The sequence below is a fragment of the Ischnura elegans genome, chromosome 2, assembly GCF_921293095.1.
Source record: "Ischnura elegans chromosome 2, ioIscEleg1.1, whole genome shotgun sequence".
Classification (NCBI taxonomy): Eukaryota; Metazoa; Arthropoda; class Insecta; order Odonata; family Coenagrionidae; genus Ischnura; species Ischnura elegans.
This window is the reverse complement of record NC_060247.1, coordinates 103,728,948-103,745,653: the sequence shown is the minus strand read 5'-3', so window position 1 is coordinate 103,745,653 and position 16,706 is coordinate 103,728,948. Positions and strand designations below refer to the sequence as shown.

General features: G+C 39.6%; 1 protein-coding gene across 1 annotated transcript; it reads right to left on the bottom strand.

The window, feature by feature from the left end:
* Positions 1-11,870: 11,870 nt before the first annotated feature.
* Positions 11,871-15,328, bottom strand: LOC124174110 (kininogen-1). Its single transcript, XM_046553239.1, has 2 exons — positions 15,014-15,328; positions 11,871-12,954 (listed from the first exon to the last, which is right to left on the bottom strand). The coding sequence occupies exons 1-2, from the start codon at positions 15,026-15,028 to the stop codon at positions 12,433-12,435; spliced, it is 537 nt and encodes a 178-aa protein (XP_046409195.1). The 5' UTR covers positions 15,029-15,328; the 3' UTR covers positions 11,871-12,432.
* Positions 15,329-16,706: the final 1,378 nt, after the last annotated feature.

Genomic DNA, 16,706 nt, shown 5'->3' with positions numbered 1-16,706 from the left:
ATTCATCCCTGGTGTACATAGCTTTGCACCCTTGCGCGTGACTGCATATGAAGTCCCTTGTTTTATGCAGTGCATTGAAGTCAGGTCGTCGGCGAATAGCGGCAAAATAGGGTTTATATCTCCGATAGCGGCTTGATTGGCACGACCTCCCTACCATATGCCGAAGTATGGACTTGTGGCGTCATCACCTTGTTCGGTAAAACCCATCCTGATGTTAGATTTTAGAAGAGCGTTTTCCGATGTGCAATAACTTAATAGGGCGCACTCCTTCCGATGTACCTGCCGGATTTTGTGAGTTATTATTCGTTTAAAACTTGCGCTATCGTCTTGGGGTTTTCAAGCTATGTAAAGTAAATCCTTGTCCCCACTCGTAATTTGCCTCGGCATATTCTTAAATGTGAAATTTTTCTTTTAGAAAATAAGGCATTTACACTACTACTAGTAATGTACTCTATACCCTGCAATTTTCAAGACGGTAACGCAAGAATACTTCTAAATATGCTTACTTCCCCGCAAGCTCCCTCAATAGGTGTGTGGCGTAGGTAGTTAATGAATAACCTCGTTTATATAGACTCAAATAATCAGTATCTAGGCCTATAAAATTATTTTCATGATTTATGCGCCATTTTAGGAATTCATCATGTGATAAATAGTGATTGATGGAACATACCAGTCATCGGTAGGAGTCTCGGTAAGTAAATTTACGGTGAGATACGTTGTTGTGAACGGTGCTTACCACTCTTGCGTCGAGCCATAGATCGCCTATCTATTTAAGTCGCGATTCACGTGCAGCAGTGTCTCATTGGTCCGTGAAACATTTTCTCTACTTCCCTTCTCTTTTTTCTCTATGTCTCCTTTTTTGTAATTGGACGTATGAATATTTTTTACTCGAGTGCCAAGTCGTGGACCATCGTGGGTTCCCGCGGTGTAAGTGCCCTGGATGATCGCTGTGCCTGCATATGAGTTTTAGTTGGCAGTGTCAGCTTTTCTGGCGCTCTCAACGGACGGAAAGCCATAGGTGGATTCGATTTGGGTATCGACTCTCGTGGGCGTCTAAGTTCGTTCTCTTGCTTTCAAGCCCGTAATGCAGCAAGTACAACCTCGAGGTTACTTGCTTGTGAAATACCTTTCCAGCATCTAGTGATATAAAAATAGGATTTTTATTATGTAGAATCTGAGTTTTTCCCGGCGTATGCTCTGCAGGAATATTTCTTATTTTTCTGCATGTTAAGTTATATTTGAATGATGTATTTTACAATTACTCCGGTCTGATTCCCCTTCCAACTAGGGATTCCCTCTTTAATTCACAACAAGGACTTTCATTCTATCTAAAAATGTATTATCTTCCTTCCTCTCCCTCGCGTACCCAGCATTCTTTCCTCTATCACAACTTTTATGCATGATAACTTGGAAAATTCGAACATCAAGGGACAGGTTAAAAACATCGAACTATCCAAAAATTCGAATTAAAGAAGTCATAAATAAATAGGTCCAAAACAATAAAATTCATATTTCCAATCAAAACCTTTTTTAAATTGACAGTCTTGAAATATAAATACTTTGACTAAGGCCTATTAACAAGATTAAATTAACCTTAGAACTGGAATATTTATTCCAACAAACTGCATAGTATAGTAACATTTTTATTTTAATATGAAAATGTCCTCAGCAACATCTGAACTGCTGTGCACTGCCAACTTAACTCGCATTCGTTATTTAAAAAAAATTATATAGAATGCCCGATACAAAATCATTGTCAAGCTACACGCATTTCATGTAGCCCTTAATTACTTTCTTTCTCATTTTATCTTGCAATTAGCTCTTAAAATGTTTTTATTTTCTTATGAATTTTTGGCAACGAGACGCAGGTAGGTACTCCCAGAAACGTAGGGAATATATTGATCGCGAAAGTTGTAGCTTCTTAAAGTAACATCTACTATTCTCGCTAAGTAATTGAATGCGTAATTTCTAAAGTATTACCTCACCGCTAGCGTCAAGCAGTGAATTTTTATCCGTTTATGAATAGTGTTCACCACCCGCAGCTGCTTTGCGGTCTTTTCAGGATCAGTCGGTAGAAAGAAATCTATGTATCGCCATCTATGGAGCATGCTGTGATATGAGATAGTGGGGATATAACCATATGCTCCTAAGCCAAAACTGGTCCTGATTAAGGACTATGATAGTACTTGGGAAATAATGAATGAATTTCGTAAGCTCCTAATTATAATCTATCACCTATATCTCTACACTAATATTTGAAAATTAATAGGCAAAGACGAAAGTTAAAACTCCATTTCACCTATGGCTGGATCGTAAATCTCAAAAAACTGTTGCAAAATTAATTGTTAAAAATTGTTAAAAAATAAATTAGTGAAATAGTCATTTCTTACCCTTTTAATTTATTAAGGAATATTTTTACGAAGGTATAACGTAACGTAAAATGTAACCACTAAAACATGAAAAAATGGCTGAAATATGTGACAATAACATTTTTCAAAGAGAGAAATCATTCAAATATTTCTAACTACAGAAACTGAGACTGAGTTGATGCATCATACAACTTTAGTCTGAAATTCTCAGTGTATTCCCCTTGCCTGACAATGAGAAATTACCAGTGTGATCGATGAATGCTTTCAGTAAGCCTACCCCTTTTAGTACACAGCTATGATTGTCATTTAATAGAAATTTTAAGTTTTAGTTTCTCAAAACATTTGCTTTTTCACGGGTCCCATAGCCCAAATTGTTATTTAAGATCTGAAAAATAAAAATCTGGTGTCATTTTGCCCAGCGAAGGACTCAAAAGTAGCGCCACATGATCAAAATCTGTGCTCTTGAAAATAATTAATGGGCGAGTCGGTTTTCCAGAATTTACGAATTTTTTTTCTCCTTCGTGTATCCATATTTTTAAGATTTTTTTAAAAGGGACAGATGTTCTAAAGCGTCTCAAGGATGGGAAAGGTCCTAGTGTCATTTAAAATTGTGCGGATGGAGAGATTATGAGGGGAGAGAGAGATGAAAGAATTATGTGAATCCTTCTCATACGCATGACATCACCGGAGCTTTGGGAACCGGCTTCTTTGCTGAGCATGTATGAGAAATAAATGACTCGCCATTTGTTTTGATTTTGCAGGACTCTTTCTTTCAGTTAAACTTCTCCTAAGCTATATATTACGGAATTCTCTGGGAAGGTAGCGTTACTTTTTAAAAATATTTCACGGTCATGTATTAGAAACGCAATGACCTCAAAAATCCACTGAATGAAAAAGTTAAAAAGGCACAGAAGTAGCGACTGTGAAACTTAATTTTAATAGTTGGGAGATTCTTTTAGGTTCTCAATTTCGACAAATTTTGGAAAAGAAAACGGTTGAAAAAAACAAGAGGTTATATTTATCTGGGCAGTAACAGCGATGTTTGGTTAGGTACTCATTTACATAAAGTAAAGCACTTTCAGTTATCAATATGTTATTGGAGTGCATAATCGGCATTGGTAGAACAAATTTTAACTTCGTATTATGAAGAAATGGGTCATGCAAAATGTTTGACTACTCGAAACCTTTGAACCGCATTGAAATCTCTTCGCCGTATTTAATCAATAGGTAGGTAAATTTAGACTAAATTTAGCTGATATGTTGACAAATTGTTATACAATCACATAATGGATTTGCTAAAGTTTCTTTCCCAGAACTCTATGCTTACGCAAACTCCCGGTATACCACATAAATCCCGAGTACGTAGCATGGACGTACCCAGCGAGGGACAGGAGGGGGCAATTGGCCCCCCTAGAAGCAAAAATCGCAAATATCTTTAAGGAAAATAATATTTTTCAAGCAAATAATTTTAAAAACTACTAAAGAGCTGTTACAGTTTCCCTAAAATGTGGATTTCATTCACCTTTTCCATGCTTAAATCTTACCCACGACTTGAACAATCATGGCTTGTCCCCCTCCCTAGTGTTGATCCTGGATACGTCCTTGGTAGATTGTGGTATAAATAATCTGGTTTTTATATTTGAGGGACAGGTAGAGCGCTGAAAGTAGCTTGTACACTGTACAGGTGGGAATTATTCGAGGGATTGTAGTCATGAATGAATGACATTACTTTTATATCAAAATTAGTCCTCCTGAAAATAATTTATAATTTATTTCAGTGGTGGGCAAACCGATGCCATAAGGTTGCCGCGGCCCTTCTAATATATGTCTGGAAGCCCTATAAAAGTACGATTCACGTGATATAATTCATTCTGAACCACCAAAATATATGACATATTCCCTCAATCGCAGCACGAACTCCTCATAAATCGTTCAGCATACCTTTGAGGACTCATGATACTTAGTATCTTTCTCGATAGGCAAAACTGTCTCCCTTACAATAGTTTCATATTAAGAGAAATTCGAGCTTTTCTTGACTAATGACTATCTGGGCTGATTTGCATCATTTTCAGTTTTTGAAAACCAGTTTATGACCTTTTTGAATATGTAACTCCTAAGTTATGCCTAGCTGAGTGTTGTTGTTGTAAATAAGGCTTAATCGTTATCAGTACTTTTATTCTAACCATAGATCTGGAATCACTCAAGGAAAGAAAACTAACCAGAGTGAAAATATCTCGGGACACTAATATAATATGCGAGACGGGTTTACTTTCCTATTTTAATATGCGGCTCGCAGACATGAAATGGCTGCTAATTTACGATGAAATTAATGTCTTTACGCAGTCACTCACTTGCATATTATTAACTACTCTCAAGATCCGAGGCATATTATGTCATAAATACCCTCGCACATAGGCCAGGGGTAATTTGTAAATGACCGCCTCCCTGTATAATTATCCAACCCACATTACTAGGCTTACGCTCGCCATCCTCTGCTTAAGGATTATGGTGTCTTTCTTTCCGACTAAATCGTGGAAACCGTGACAACCTTGAACCGCTGAAAAACTTATTCCGTGGAGGCGTATTTTGCGATACGTTCGTCCTTCTCACTTCCACCTCAGGTCATCAGAGTGACCCCGTTTCCATTGTCCCGCCTACTACTCACGCCGAGCACGAAAATATACCCGCCACTTGTCTTCGGAGTGACGGAAGAACATTACTGTCCTTTATTTATTCCCAGGACCCGCTTAATGACTTGAAAGGGAATATGACCTATTGGTGGCGATACTTGGTGGAACTTGGTGACAGGAAACATAATATAAGATACAGTGTTGTATGTTCCACAGAAGTGTTAATAACCGACCCAGGTTTCAAAATTACACTATGTCATTTTCAAAGATGAATATACACAAATTTGCGAGGAATCCATTTCCTCGTTAGCTCTTCCCCCTCCCACCATCACCACCTCCTCCCTGCCCTAACCCCCTCTCCCTGGTTTATATAAGCTCGCAAATTTGTGTATATTCACCTTTGAAAATGACAGTGTAATGTTGAAACCTGGGTCGGTTATTAACACTTCTGTAGAACATACAACAGTGTATCTTTTATTATGTTTCCTATTGGTAATTGTGTTTATTCCTAATTTTAAGATGAATATCCTCTGACATAGAAACTGCGTAACTTTTGTTTTTGGAATTTTGCCTATATCGGGTGGTAACGGGCAGTAGCGGATCCAGGATAGGGACAAAGAGGGGGGGGGGGCTAAGTATAGGGTAAATTTCCAGAAGTATTGCTGGTCCGAAAAAAAATTGTCATTCTATCTAGTGTAAATTGGATGTCCAAGGGGGGCTGTAGCCCCCTTAGCTCCCCCCCCCCATAGATCCGCCACTGGTAACGGGTTGTTTGTATGATGAAATTTACCTGATTTCATTTTTTATTTTACGAATAACATTTACTAATATGCTTATGAGATTTACTCAATCCTGTATCGACCGCCACATCTCACATTGCCAGCAGTTTGAACGAACTACCCAGAAATGTATGGAAATTTTTAGGACTCTACCGGACAAGGTGGTATGGACTGCTGAGCATATTATGTGACGCGCAGTCCAGATCGTGCGCACAGCCAGAGAGCAAAGCCCAAACTTTGAACTCATGGAGGTGTCCACTCTTGGCTAATTTAGGTATACCGGGACTATCCACGGTGATAAATTTACGAAATCACCCGCAATGCGCAAATTGTGCGCAAAATCCACAGGGAAAAAATCATTCCGTAAAGTTATCACCGTTGCTAGTCCCGGTATGCCTAAATTACTCAGAAAAACTAACAACTCTGATTCCTGCCTGTGTACTGCATTAACCAAAAATGTACCTTCCCAAGAATGGCCGTTCTCCCTCAAAGTACTCGTAATTCGAATTTCGTTGTAAAAATTTTCCGTTAGATGAAAAAAAAACCTTGCCTGTTAGAGTGAAATGTGGTGAAGACGTTCACTTTGCGTAGTTTCATGACTTCATTTCACGCACATTTGAGCGGAATGCTTTGGCTTCACTCTTTGGAAAACAAACAAGGTCACACTTCATTATACATATCTGCCAGTAGCTCAGAGAAAGAGGGAGTGTTTTGTTGAAACGTTAATTTTGATTCAAGTATCAGTAAAGAGTTACTTTAATTTTCGTTTTCTGCTGGCCTGAATTCAGTTGAAAAACGCATTTTCCATTGCCCACTTTCTTTTCCCATTTATGCATAACGCGGAATATTTTACAAGCAATAGCACAAAATCCTGGCTCCAGTGTCTCCGGTGATGATTATCCGAATTCTGACACATGTTATTCGATGTATAGAAATTAAATCACAGTTCCATGGAGATTAATTTCACCGACCAAGGTTTCAGCTTAAACAGTCATTATAAAGCTCTATTACCTAACCATGATCTGTGGAACTTCACGAAGTGATTTTATTTCCATATATCTCAATGTGTTTCCATAAAGTGAAGCCTGAAAATGTGTTATACATCCACGTTTTACCATAAATAAATGCGATTTAACGTATTAAATTTACGTAATGGACTGTTTCCAGGGTGTCTTAATGCTATAGAAAGTCACTCTGCTTGGCGTTTCCGACCATTGTTCGTGCGTATACGGAGGGAGTGAAAGTAAGTGTTAACTTGGTGATATTTTTTCAACGAGGGCTTGTATTAGGTGTTAATTCATGCATTGAAAAAGGAACTGGTAAACTTTAAATGGATAATTTAATATAAATTGACTCTAGAGCATTCTCTTTGCTAGTAGCACCATTACGTCACAAATTAATCGCCCTTTCGTGTTGATTGAGTAGTTAATTCGAAATAAGAATATGCTTTCACCAGTTAAGTGAATGATAGTTGATGTCTCAATCGAGGTGGCAAGAGAGGTTTTAAGAGAAAGTAAATGAGTGAGTATTTTCTGATATTTTAATTTCTTTGCACTTCCCGCATTTCTCTCCTGAAAGCAATGTCATGTCGCATCACGGCAAAGGATTTTATAATTAAGCAGCGTTCTTTAGCTCATTACCTTTTTATAGTAGGACTGGTATGAATGCAGTTTTTTGCTGTTCTTTTTTTGTTATATTTACCGAAATTGAATCGTTACCGTAACCATGATTAATCAGCGAATTCACAAAACATGGCGAATATTTGTGCATAATTTGTGTATATAATAATTCGTGAAATATTATTTATGTCTACTAGTAGATGAAAGCTAAGTATTTTCCCTTTGCCTATGTGCATCATGTCAATGAGGTGCTAAAAATCTTCCGATATTAATATTATACCAATGTTTTTTTTAATATTTGATGTCCGTAGCTAAGGAGTAGTTATGTTTCTCTTTAATTTAGTTTCCATTAATGCTGATATTGAATTTTTAAAATTATATTTTGCAAATAGGAGCGTTTAAATATCAAAGCTTTGAGGGTTTCTGAACGATAAATTCTGTTTAAACACGTTTTCGGTTCTACATCCTATTATTTCGAATTGAAATATTTTGTAATAATTGTCTCTGACAAAATACTTTTTCCCGGCGTAACAAAATGTCGGTAGGTTCCAATTGAATAGTTAAATAATTCGCGTATTTAAAAATAAGTGATTATTTATTCAACTTATTTCACCCTTCCGTGACTGTGCCTAGAAAACCTACGCGAACGACTGGGATCTCAGATACCCCATTCATAATTCATAAATTAAATGCTGTATACTAGTCTTTCCTGCAATTTAACACCGTTGCTCTTTTTCAATGATACAATAATTTGTATAATTCATGAATACATTGTAGGCTGGTTTTAACTTTTTCAATTTATTTGGTGCAAAATGGCAGGAATCATTCATATTTTGCTATTTTAACTGTACATTGACCAACATGCTATGAAAAAACAAGTACAAAAGGTGCCATCATGAAGAATATTGGCGTTATTGAATTTATAATATGATAAAATTTATTGCATTCAACTTTTATCCCTGCACTCGTATAATAAAAAAGTTTTTTTTTCCTTCCCACTAACAGCTGTGCGGGGTAACTCAGTTACCCCACCAATAAAAATTGATGTTTTCAAAAACAATTTAATGTAAAAAAAACTACTCGTCGCCTAAGTATATAACATAGTGGTTGAGTTCAAATACAATAAATACCAAATGGACAAAATAAACAAATTATACAACATTAACACATTTTGGGGTAAGAGAGTTACCGTGCATAGTCACGGGTTAAGTATGTAATGTCAGTCACTCTCATATATGATAAAGGCTTGAAAGCCCCTCTTTAGAGAAGGTTATTTTCATCAAAAAAATCTAGTATGCAGACTTAAAAGAATGCTAATGTGAGATTTATCACAAATATTCTTTAAGTGTGCACATTCATGCGCTAAATTATTTAGTCTCCAAGCAAGAAATTGGCACTATTTTGCGAAATATAAATTATACCATCTAAAAACAAGAATATCAGCCTTTAATGTTTCTAAGCATAACAGTGAATGGTATCAAGGGAATAAAAAGTAATTAATGCCAACTGGTGCATCGGCTTCAGCGTCGCAATTTTGAAGTGATTCGAGTGACGGTCACTTATTATGCAGAGGATATCCACCCAGGGGCGCAGCCAGGAATTAATGCTGTGCAAGCAAAACAAGGTGCAACTAATACCGGGGTGTGTGGGGGTATGGAATACCCACCAGGATAATCGGTAGGTGCGAGATTAATACATTTCGGAATTTTAAGATAAATGGTGAGTTTTACGGTTTTTGTGAGGGATATTTTATTAAAACTTACTCTATTCTATTAGTTATATCAATCCAATTAAGTAAAATGGATTAAATATAAAAACTTCTCTGAGCTTTGGGGGGGGGGGGGGGGTTATCCATCAAATCCCCCCCTCGCTGCGCCACTGCATCCACGGTCATTTTGTGCAAGGGTAAGGCATAGAAGTCTTGAAACCGTATGGATAATAAAATCAGCGATTGTAAATATGTATCAGAAGAGTTTATAAATGTGGAAAAGTAGTCTATTTTTCTAGGGAGTTGTTTGTTTGTGTCAAATAGAACTCGTAACTACTACTTACTACGCAACAGGAAATTATGAAATAATTACGATGTAATAGGCTCACGAAGCAGACACATTTTATGTAGAATTTCTAATCGGTATAGAGTGTCTCCAGCTGCATTGCAATTTTTCGATTGCAAAGCCTTCCATAATCTCTAGGATGAAGAAGATGACGTACCACTTCATCTTAATGCCGTTGCTGTCTTAGTCACTGAATTTATATTAATTTTGTTCCGATTAAAAATCATTGGAACCTCAGATATTAAATTCTTTCTTAGTCATAATAAGTGATCAAAATAAAACACGGGGCATGTCAATTTTTCCAGTCCTTTAATTATTATAAAATTCTTCAAAATAAATCACAGTTATCACATCATAATAAGGTATGGATGATGCGGTACACAGTAGTGAGTATTTTCAGCCACAATAAAATTTTTTAAGGAACACCAAATAGTGGTGATTTTTATTTAATATTTTATTTTTGAAAAAGTTTTCCATCAGTCTTGATAACAGTCGATCGGGCTAAACTTTGGCATCGGCTTTGAGCGGGGACAGACCTCTACAATCCGATGCGGAGTCACAGCCAACTGCTCACGGAGACTAACTCCTGGGCTTCGTCGTCGTCATTGTTATCACCATGTGAGAATCTCAATTTTTTTTACCGCTGACCCCTTTTTTAATTGGTTGGCATACAAAACAAGGACGCGTCCAGCCGAAGTCTATGGCTCTTTCTCGTTTCATTCCGCGCTAGACCAACAACATTTCCGGCACGAGGTTATGCTCGGAAAAACCCCATCAAAAAGTAAGTAACCCAAGCATCAAGGTAAGCCGTATCGACAGACATCTTGGCTACTCATTGCTGTTCCAAACTAACTTAGGGTTTTATCGTACATTTTTATCTTGGAAGACTACTAAAATCAAGGATTTTGAAAGCACCGTTCTGATAATAAAGCTAACATGTGTGAATTTTTTCAATGATTATCTTATTAGAATGTAATGGTAATGTAGGAGAAGAATGTTGATAATTCACTTCCGTCAGAGTAGCACAATTTTCTCTGGACTGAAGTGTCTTTATCGGTGAAAATTTCTTGTGCCCCTTCTTTTTATTTAGTATCTCAAGCTCTGTCTCATTAAAATCATTGTTTCATGATTTTTCTGTGGTTAACAATTCATTTTCGCTCAATAGGAACATTGCTAACTATAGAGTATATTTATCAAAGTGTTCTTTTGATCCAAATATAGTTATATTCGTTCCATGAATGCATCTTCATAATTACAAACTCGTTATGTGAACCGAATCATGCTTTAACTTGAAATTTTTGTTGGCCCAAGCCCTCCTCCTTACGAAAAAAAACTTTTCACTCTTTCCAATGCAATATAACTCTCTTAAATGCAGCTGCTTAACACTTTTTATTTTTATGCTTTTGTTAAATCGTAGTTAAAAGTATTTTTCTTTCGAAAACAATAGTATGCTACGCGTATTCTTTGTCTCTCATATCAATGGTCGTAATCTATTATTTTTGGTGATTAAATCGTTTCTTTTTCAGCCAATGGTCGACTATGAATTGAATAATTTGTACAAAAATAAAACGGCTTCGCTCCACCAGCGTGAAAGAATGTTTTTTTTTTACAATCCGAGCAGGAAAAAGGAGGGATATCTTGCTTATGTTCCGTGAAACTAAGGTGCACTTTCGTCCGGGAACACGAAGGACTTATTTCGATATTTAAGTAAATGAAAGGTCGTAGCTCTTTTCCACAATAATTTTTACTGCGTACAACGCGTTTCGGCTCACTGAGCCATCATCTGGTATTGTACCAGATGATGGCTCAGTGAGCCGAAACGCGTTGTACGCATTAAAAATTATTGTGGAAAAGAGCTACGACCTTTCATTTACTTAAATATGTCTAACTTCCACCAATTGAAGCCTGAATCTGTTGAACTTATTTCGATGCCTGACCCTGATACGCCCGGTAGAAGTCCTTGGCAGTAGGTTAGGGGTGATCTGTCGAAGTAAAGTTCAAAGAAATATCGATTCGGAATTTTGGACGTAATTCTATCGTTGATCTCGAAGTTTCCCAATCGAATGAATGAAAGTTAGCCACTGCTAGACCGCAATAGTTACTGAAAATGTTGCCTGTAAGTTTAAACATTTCCCGCAATAACGCTAATCAACATCAGAATCGCCGAAGTAAATCATCCTTTGCAGTTATTGCTTTTTTCCTTTCCACTCACCAAAATAAAATTTGTTTTCTTTTAATGGCGTTAAGCGTTGAATTTTGATAGTGGCTGGGTGAATCCTGGAGACATCTGAACCAGATTGACAGTTGGGAATTAACCACCTACATGCAGCTCCTACTTTCGAAGAAAATCCAGTATTTTGTATTCGTACAGTTTCAAGGAGGATAAATTTAACCGTGGCGACATCGAGCGTCACCATGCGTTCTCTAAAGTCTAGGATCAAAGTTTGACAATATCTGCCATTTTCCATTGGCCGATAGTCTACCTCGCTAATGCTGCTTGCCGTAAGCCCTTGCTGGCCGTCCAGGTTAGCATAAGTATCCATGTTGAAAAAAGGGGGTGGGTATGATTAAGGTGTTCGATAAGCATAAACTTGAGCTTTTCGTAATTTTGTGAGCAAGGTATGTGTGGTCTTAACTTCTCCAATACCTATTTAATCGACGCGAGGTATCCCTGACTACCGCATTTGCATTTGCTGCTTTCCTTAGAACCATTTTAGCTGCCAAGGTCAACGTTAGGATCAGAGTTGAGAGTCAGGGCAGAGGATTATCTTAATCTCCCAGTTGAGTAAATAGTTACGCAAACTGACTAAATGATATCGTTCCTTTGAGCATAAAATTGAGCATTACGTAATGTTATAGCCGAAGAAGGCGTGGCCTTCCTTCCCGAGCACCCCCTGTCCCCACAACACGTGAGCCTCACCCTCACGACTAGTTCCGCATTGCTCCAGGATATTGTCATCCCGTTTTCCTGCCGAGGTAGGTCACACGAAAAAGCCGTGTCCATGACCGTGCCCGCCGTAGCCGATCCCGACTCCGAAGCCGCCGTAGTGCAGGTTCACGACCGAGTGGGGGGCTGGGCCGTATCCCTTGTAGGCTCCCAGGCTGTAACCGTGGCCGTAGCCGACCTTGTGGATGTGGTGGACGTGCGCGTGGTGAGCATGGGGATGCAGGGAGGCCGGTGGGGGGTGGGTCTGCAGCAGTCCGTGTCCAGCCGTGGTGGAGACGGCGTGGCCCAGGCCGTGGGGTAACGGGTGCGCCACGCCGTGGGTTATGGTGTGGGTGAGGGCCAGTGCGTGGTGCTCCACGTGATGGTGGTGGGGCCCCAGGCCCGATTCGAACTGTTGGTCGATGTCGTAGCTGAGTGCCACCGGAGACCTCTTGCTCCTCACCACCTCCCAGCCACCGGTCTCTTCCAAGGGGTAAAGTGTGAGATCCATCGAAGAGACCTGGTTCACTTGGCAGGCGATGAAAGCCAGGAGCACTATTGATACAGCTGGTGTTACCTGCTGGTGAAAAAGTTGTACTCTAGTTTTATCATGTGATGCGGTATTTGCTAAAAGAAACAAAATCTTAAATGATTATTGGTGGATTTTAAAAAGGTATGCAATTACAAATAGATGCACAGGTGATCCTCATTGCAATATGAGACTTGAATTAATTAATTTAATTTAATTGATCTTTACCCTCGCTGGATTGCAGAATGCTCAATAATATGTGAGTATCATTTGTTAAACATGCCCACCGAAACAAACATCGGATTTTATATAAACTGAATATTTTTTAATGTCAATGTTATTATTGCTTTAGGTTGGCAATGCCCTCCTTTTTTCGGTACATTATGCCTTCAAAGTAATTCAGTAGAAAGGTATGGAGGATTCGAATTATATGTCCTGAACGAAACTTACAAATTTTAAAAACTGTGATGTGATGGCTAGAATACCTTGTGGTGTTTCAAATATGGTCTTTCGGTGAGAGTAGTTTACTCGTAGTCATCGATATTTTTGCATGGAAAATCCTTTATAGAGTAATGTTCATCGTTGACTTAAATGCACCATTACTGTGGTTTTCTATTAGGTGAATAAGTTCTCATATTTCCAGGCTAGACGCCATGGAACGGTGCCAAATTTTTGACGGATAAATCCACTATCGTATTCTGAGTGAATCCTAGACCCATTAAGATGACATATCAAACTGCACCATGGGTCATCTATAACCTTGTGCAAAGTTAAAGATTATTCTAATCTATCCTCATCATTTTATCCTCCGATTACGTTATTATGTGCTTAAACGCTGTCATTCATTGTTGGTATTGGGGAGTGGATTGGCTGGGGGGGGGGCTCTTTTAAGGGAGTTGTTGGAAAGGGAGAGAATTATTTCCTTAGTGGATGTCTTTTCTGAAAGATAAATATATTGCGTAGATGTTAATTTCGCGTCCTTCTTAATGAATAGGCAACGTAATTTTTTTTGTATTTTTTCTCAAAGAAGTGAATCCCTTGCTTTTCTTAAGAGTGATTGTCACGGGATAAACTCTAAGTAATTATTTATTCCAGCATTAACTGTACTCGCGCCCTGTAATTATCTTCCGCGGCGGCTTCGTGATCTCGACCGCTCGAGCACAATTTTGTTACGACTGGAAGCCTTTCTCTGCTTGTATGTATGCGCCTGTGAAACCAGACCGCCTTTGCCCTTTTTCCGAATAGGATGAAAAAGTAATCCAGTGAACAAATTAGACCTCGTGTACGTACTCCGCCCTCCGTAACCATCTCGCGCGTTATTTTTTTTTGTCTCTTTCGTTTGTTCCTGCGTGCACCACTGCCCGGAGTGGCTCGTTGCGCCGCATTTCAATCGGCTCCTTACGGGCTTAGCCCATAATCCGTGGGGCGGGGTGGCATTCCTACCGCACAAGGCAGATCCCCTATGCACCGGCTGAGTCTCGCGATCGCACAGCATCCAGCGAGCCTTTCTCCCTATACCTTCCCATTCCCTCCCCTCCCTTGCCTCTTCGTACACTTACTAGCGCGAGAGACACTTCAAAAAGAGCGCTTGCCGACCGCACGCACGTGACTTTCGATTCGGGGCCAACGAACTCTTCAATCTTCCAGACTAGGATTGCGGGGAATTTGCGCGAGAACTCGCTCTCGGTCACGCGAAAAAATATATGTATCCCAGCGTGTGTATACTTAAATATATATTTGGCGTAATTATTGGTTCCGCCGATGCCGCCGCAAAAAAAAAAACCAATTGCCCGTGAAATCCATCGGAGTTCATGAAAACGCTCTCAATCTTCTCCCCGATCTTTTTCTCGAACATCGTGCGAAATATCGTGTTCGATCTAACGCCGATAGTGTGATTTTCAGTGAATTTGTGTCCCTCTTTTCTCCATCCCTCATTTTTTGGCAATATATCCGCTACCAATTCCCCAGGATTCGGGCTAAATGTATTTATATTCTTGACGCGAGCGTGTTTCTGCTTTCAAACTCTCTCCCATTTCGCCATTTCTCCCTCTACCGTAGAAGCCTTTCCCCGAAAAATATCTTCTTTGATGGATGATAGCACACTCACCTTAAAGGTCCTCATCTTCAAAAATCTTTTAAAAAAATAATGATAAAATATTGTGCAGGAGTGAGCCCACTGTTGCGTCCGCTGAGGCTTTTTCGTTTCGCTACGTTGGGGCGTGGTTCCCCCTCGGTGGTTCTTGCGTGCTCGCTTGATTTAACTTTCGACTCCTCCCCCAGGCTCTGCGCACTCTTGATCTTCACTCTTGTTGCCTTCCTCCTTCCTACCGCCCCCTTCCGGTTGACTAGATTGCGCCGGCCGTTTTGATTTTCGGACGCCGGGCAGCGTCCTCGTTCGAGGAATCCATCGGCTATTAGGCTTCCCGAGGCTTTGGCAGTGCATTGTTGCTTTTTCTTCACCTTTTATACGCAAGGGGTGGTGGCGGTGTCGGCTCGCGCTGGCAGCCTAGTGGTCCCCACGAGTGCGACGGGCGAGAGTGGACGAGGTGGAAGGGATGGAAGGAGGGAGAGAAAGCTACAGGAGGGAGAGAGACACCAAGGGGGCTGAAAGAGGGAGATATATTGCGAGAAGGGTGGTACTTGTAGGCTGGGACCCATGGGTGGATACCGAAAGAAAGAAATAGCAGCCAATCGATATGAATGACTAGCAAGATACAAGAAAGCAGCCAAGAGGTTGAACAGGCAACTTAGAGTAGCGCACGGTAGGTTTATTTTAATTGTGCCTTCATAATAGTGATGACGTTTCGGGCGCGTTGCTGCAGTCATCTTTTGGCACTAAGTATCTACCTGAAGCTGACTGCTCAACACGACAAAAACTTCATTTGATGGGATACGAAGGGGCTGAAAGAGGGAGAGATATTGCGAGAAGGGTGGAACTGTATGGAGACCCATGGGTAGATGCTGAAAGAAAGAAATAGCGGCCTTCATAGTATTATAACGTTTCGGGCTCGTTGCAGCAGTCATCTTTTGGAACTCAGTAGCTACCTGAAACTGACTGCTCAACACGGCCGACTCTTCATTGGGTGGGACACTAAGGGGGTGGAATAAGGAGAGCGATTACCAGGAGGATGGACCTGAGTAGGTAATTCTGGGTAGCGGCCAAAAGAAAGAAATACCAGCCAATGAATATTTTTACCTGCCAAGATATAAAGCAGTAGACAAGAGATGAAAATGGCCCCTGAACGCTCAATAGGTCAATTGTCGCACCTTTATAATAATCGAAACGTTGCTTCTACTCTGCTAAAGTCATCTTCGGGGACTTAGTGGCATACCAAAGGATGACAGGAACATGTCCAAAACGTCCTTATTGTCATAAGTACGTAACGCGATCGAAAAGCTCGGAAAATCTTGATTGTGATCGGGCCGCAGAGAAATGGGAGTTGAGACTGGGAATTGTTTTATTCATTTAAGTAATAATTATAAGTCAGGAATATAATTGGCAGCCCACTATTTCAATATATTAACTCAACTCGTAGGTTGAGTTGATAGTTGATAATTAAAGATAGAGCGTGACCTAGCCCAGACTATGTAAGTGTGCAATCATTACTACCAGATGAGGTTCATCTGTGATTTCCACATGATACGACATCTCGTACACTAACTTGCGATTAGAAAATTTTAGCTGGACGAATCGAGTTCCTGGAGCACAGTGGCCTCTCCCATATTGTCGTGCATCCCCCATCTAATAATACGGCAAATTTATGCATAGCATGATTCTAAGAGCCTATAAATTTGGTTAA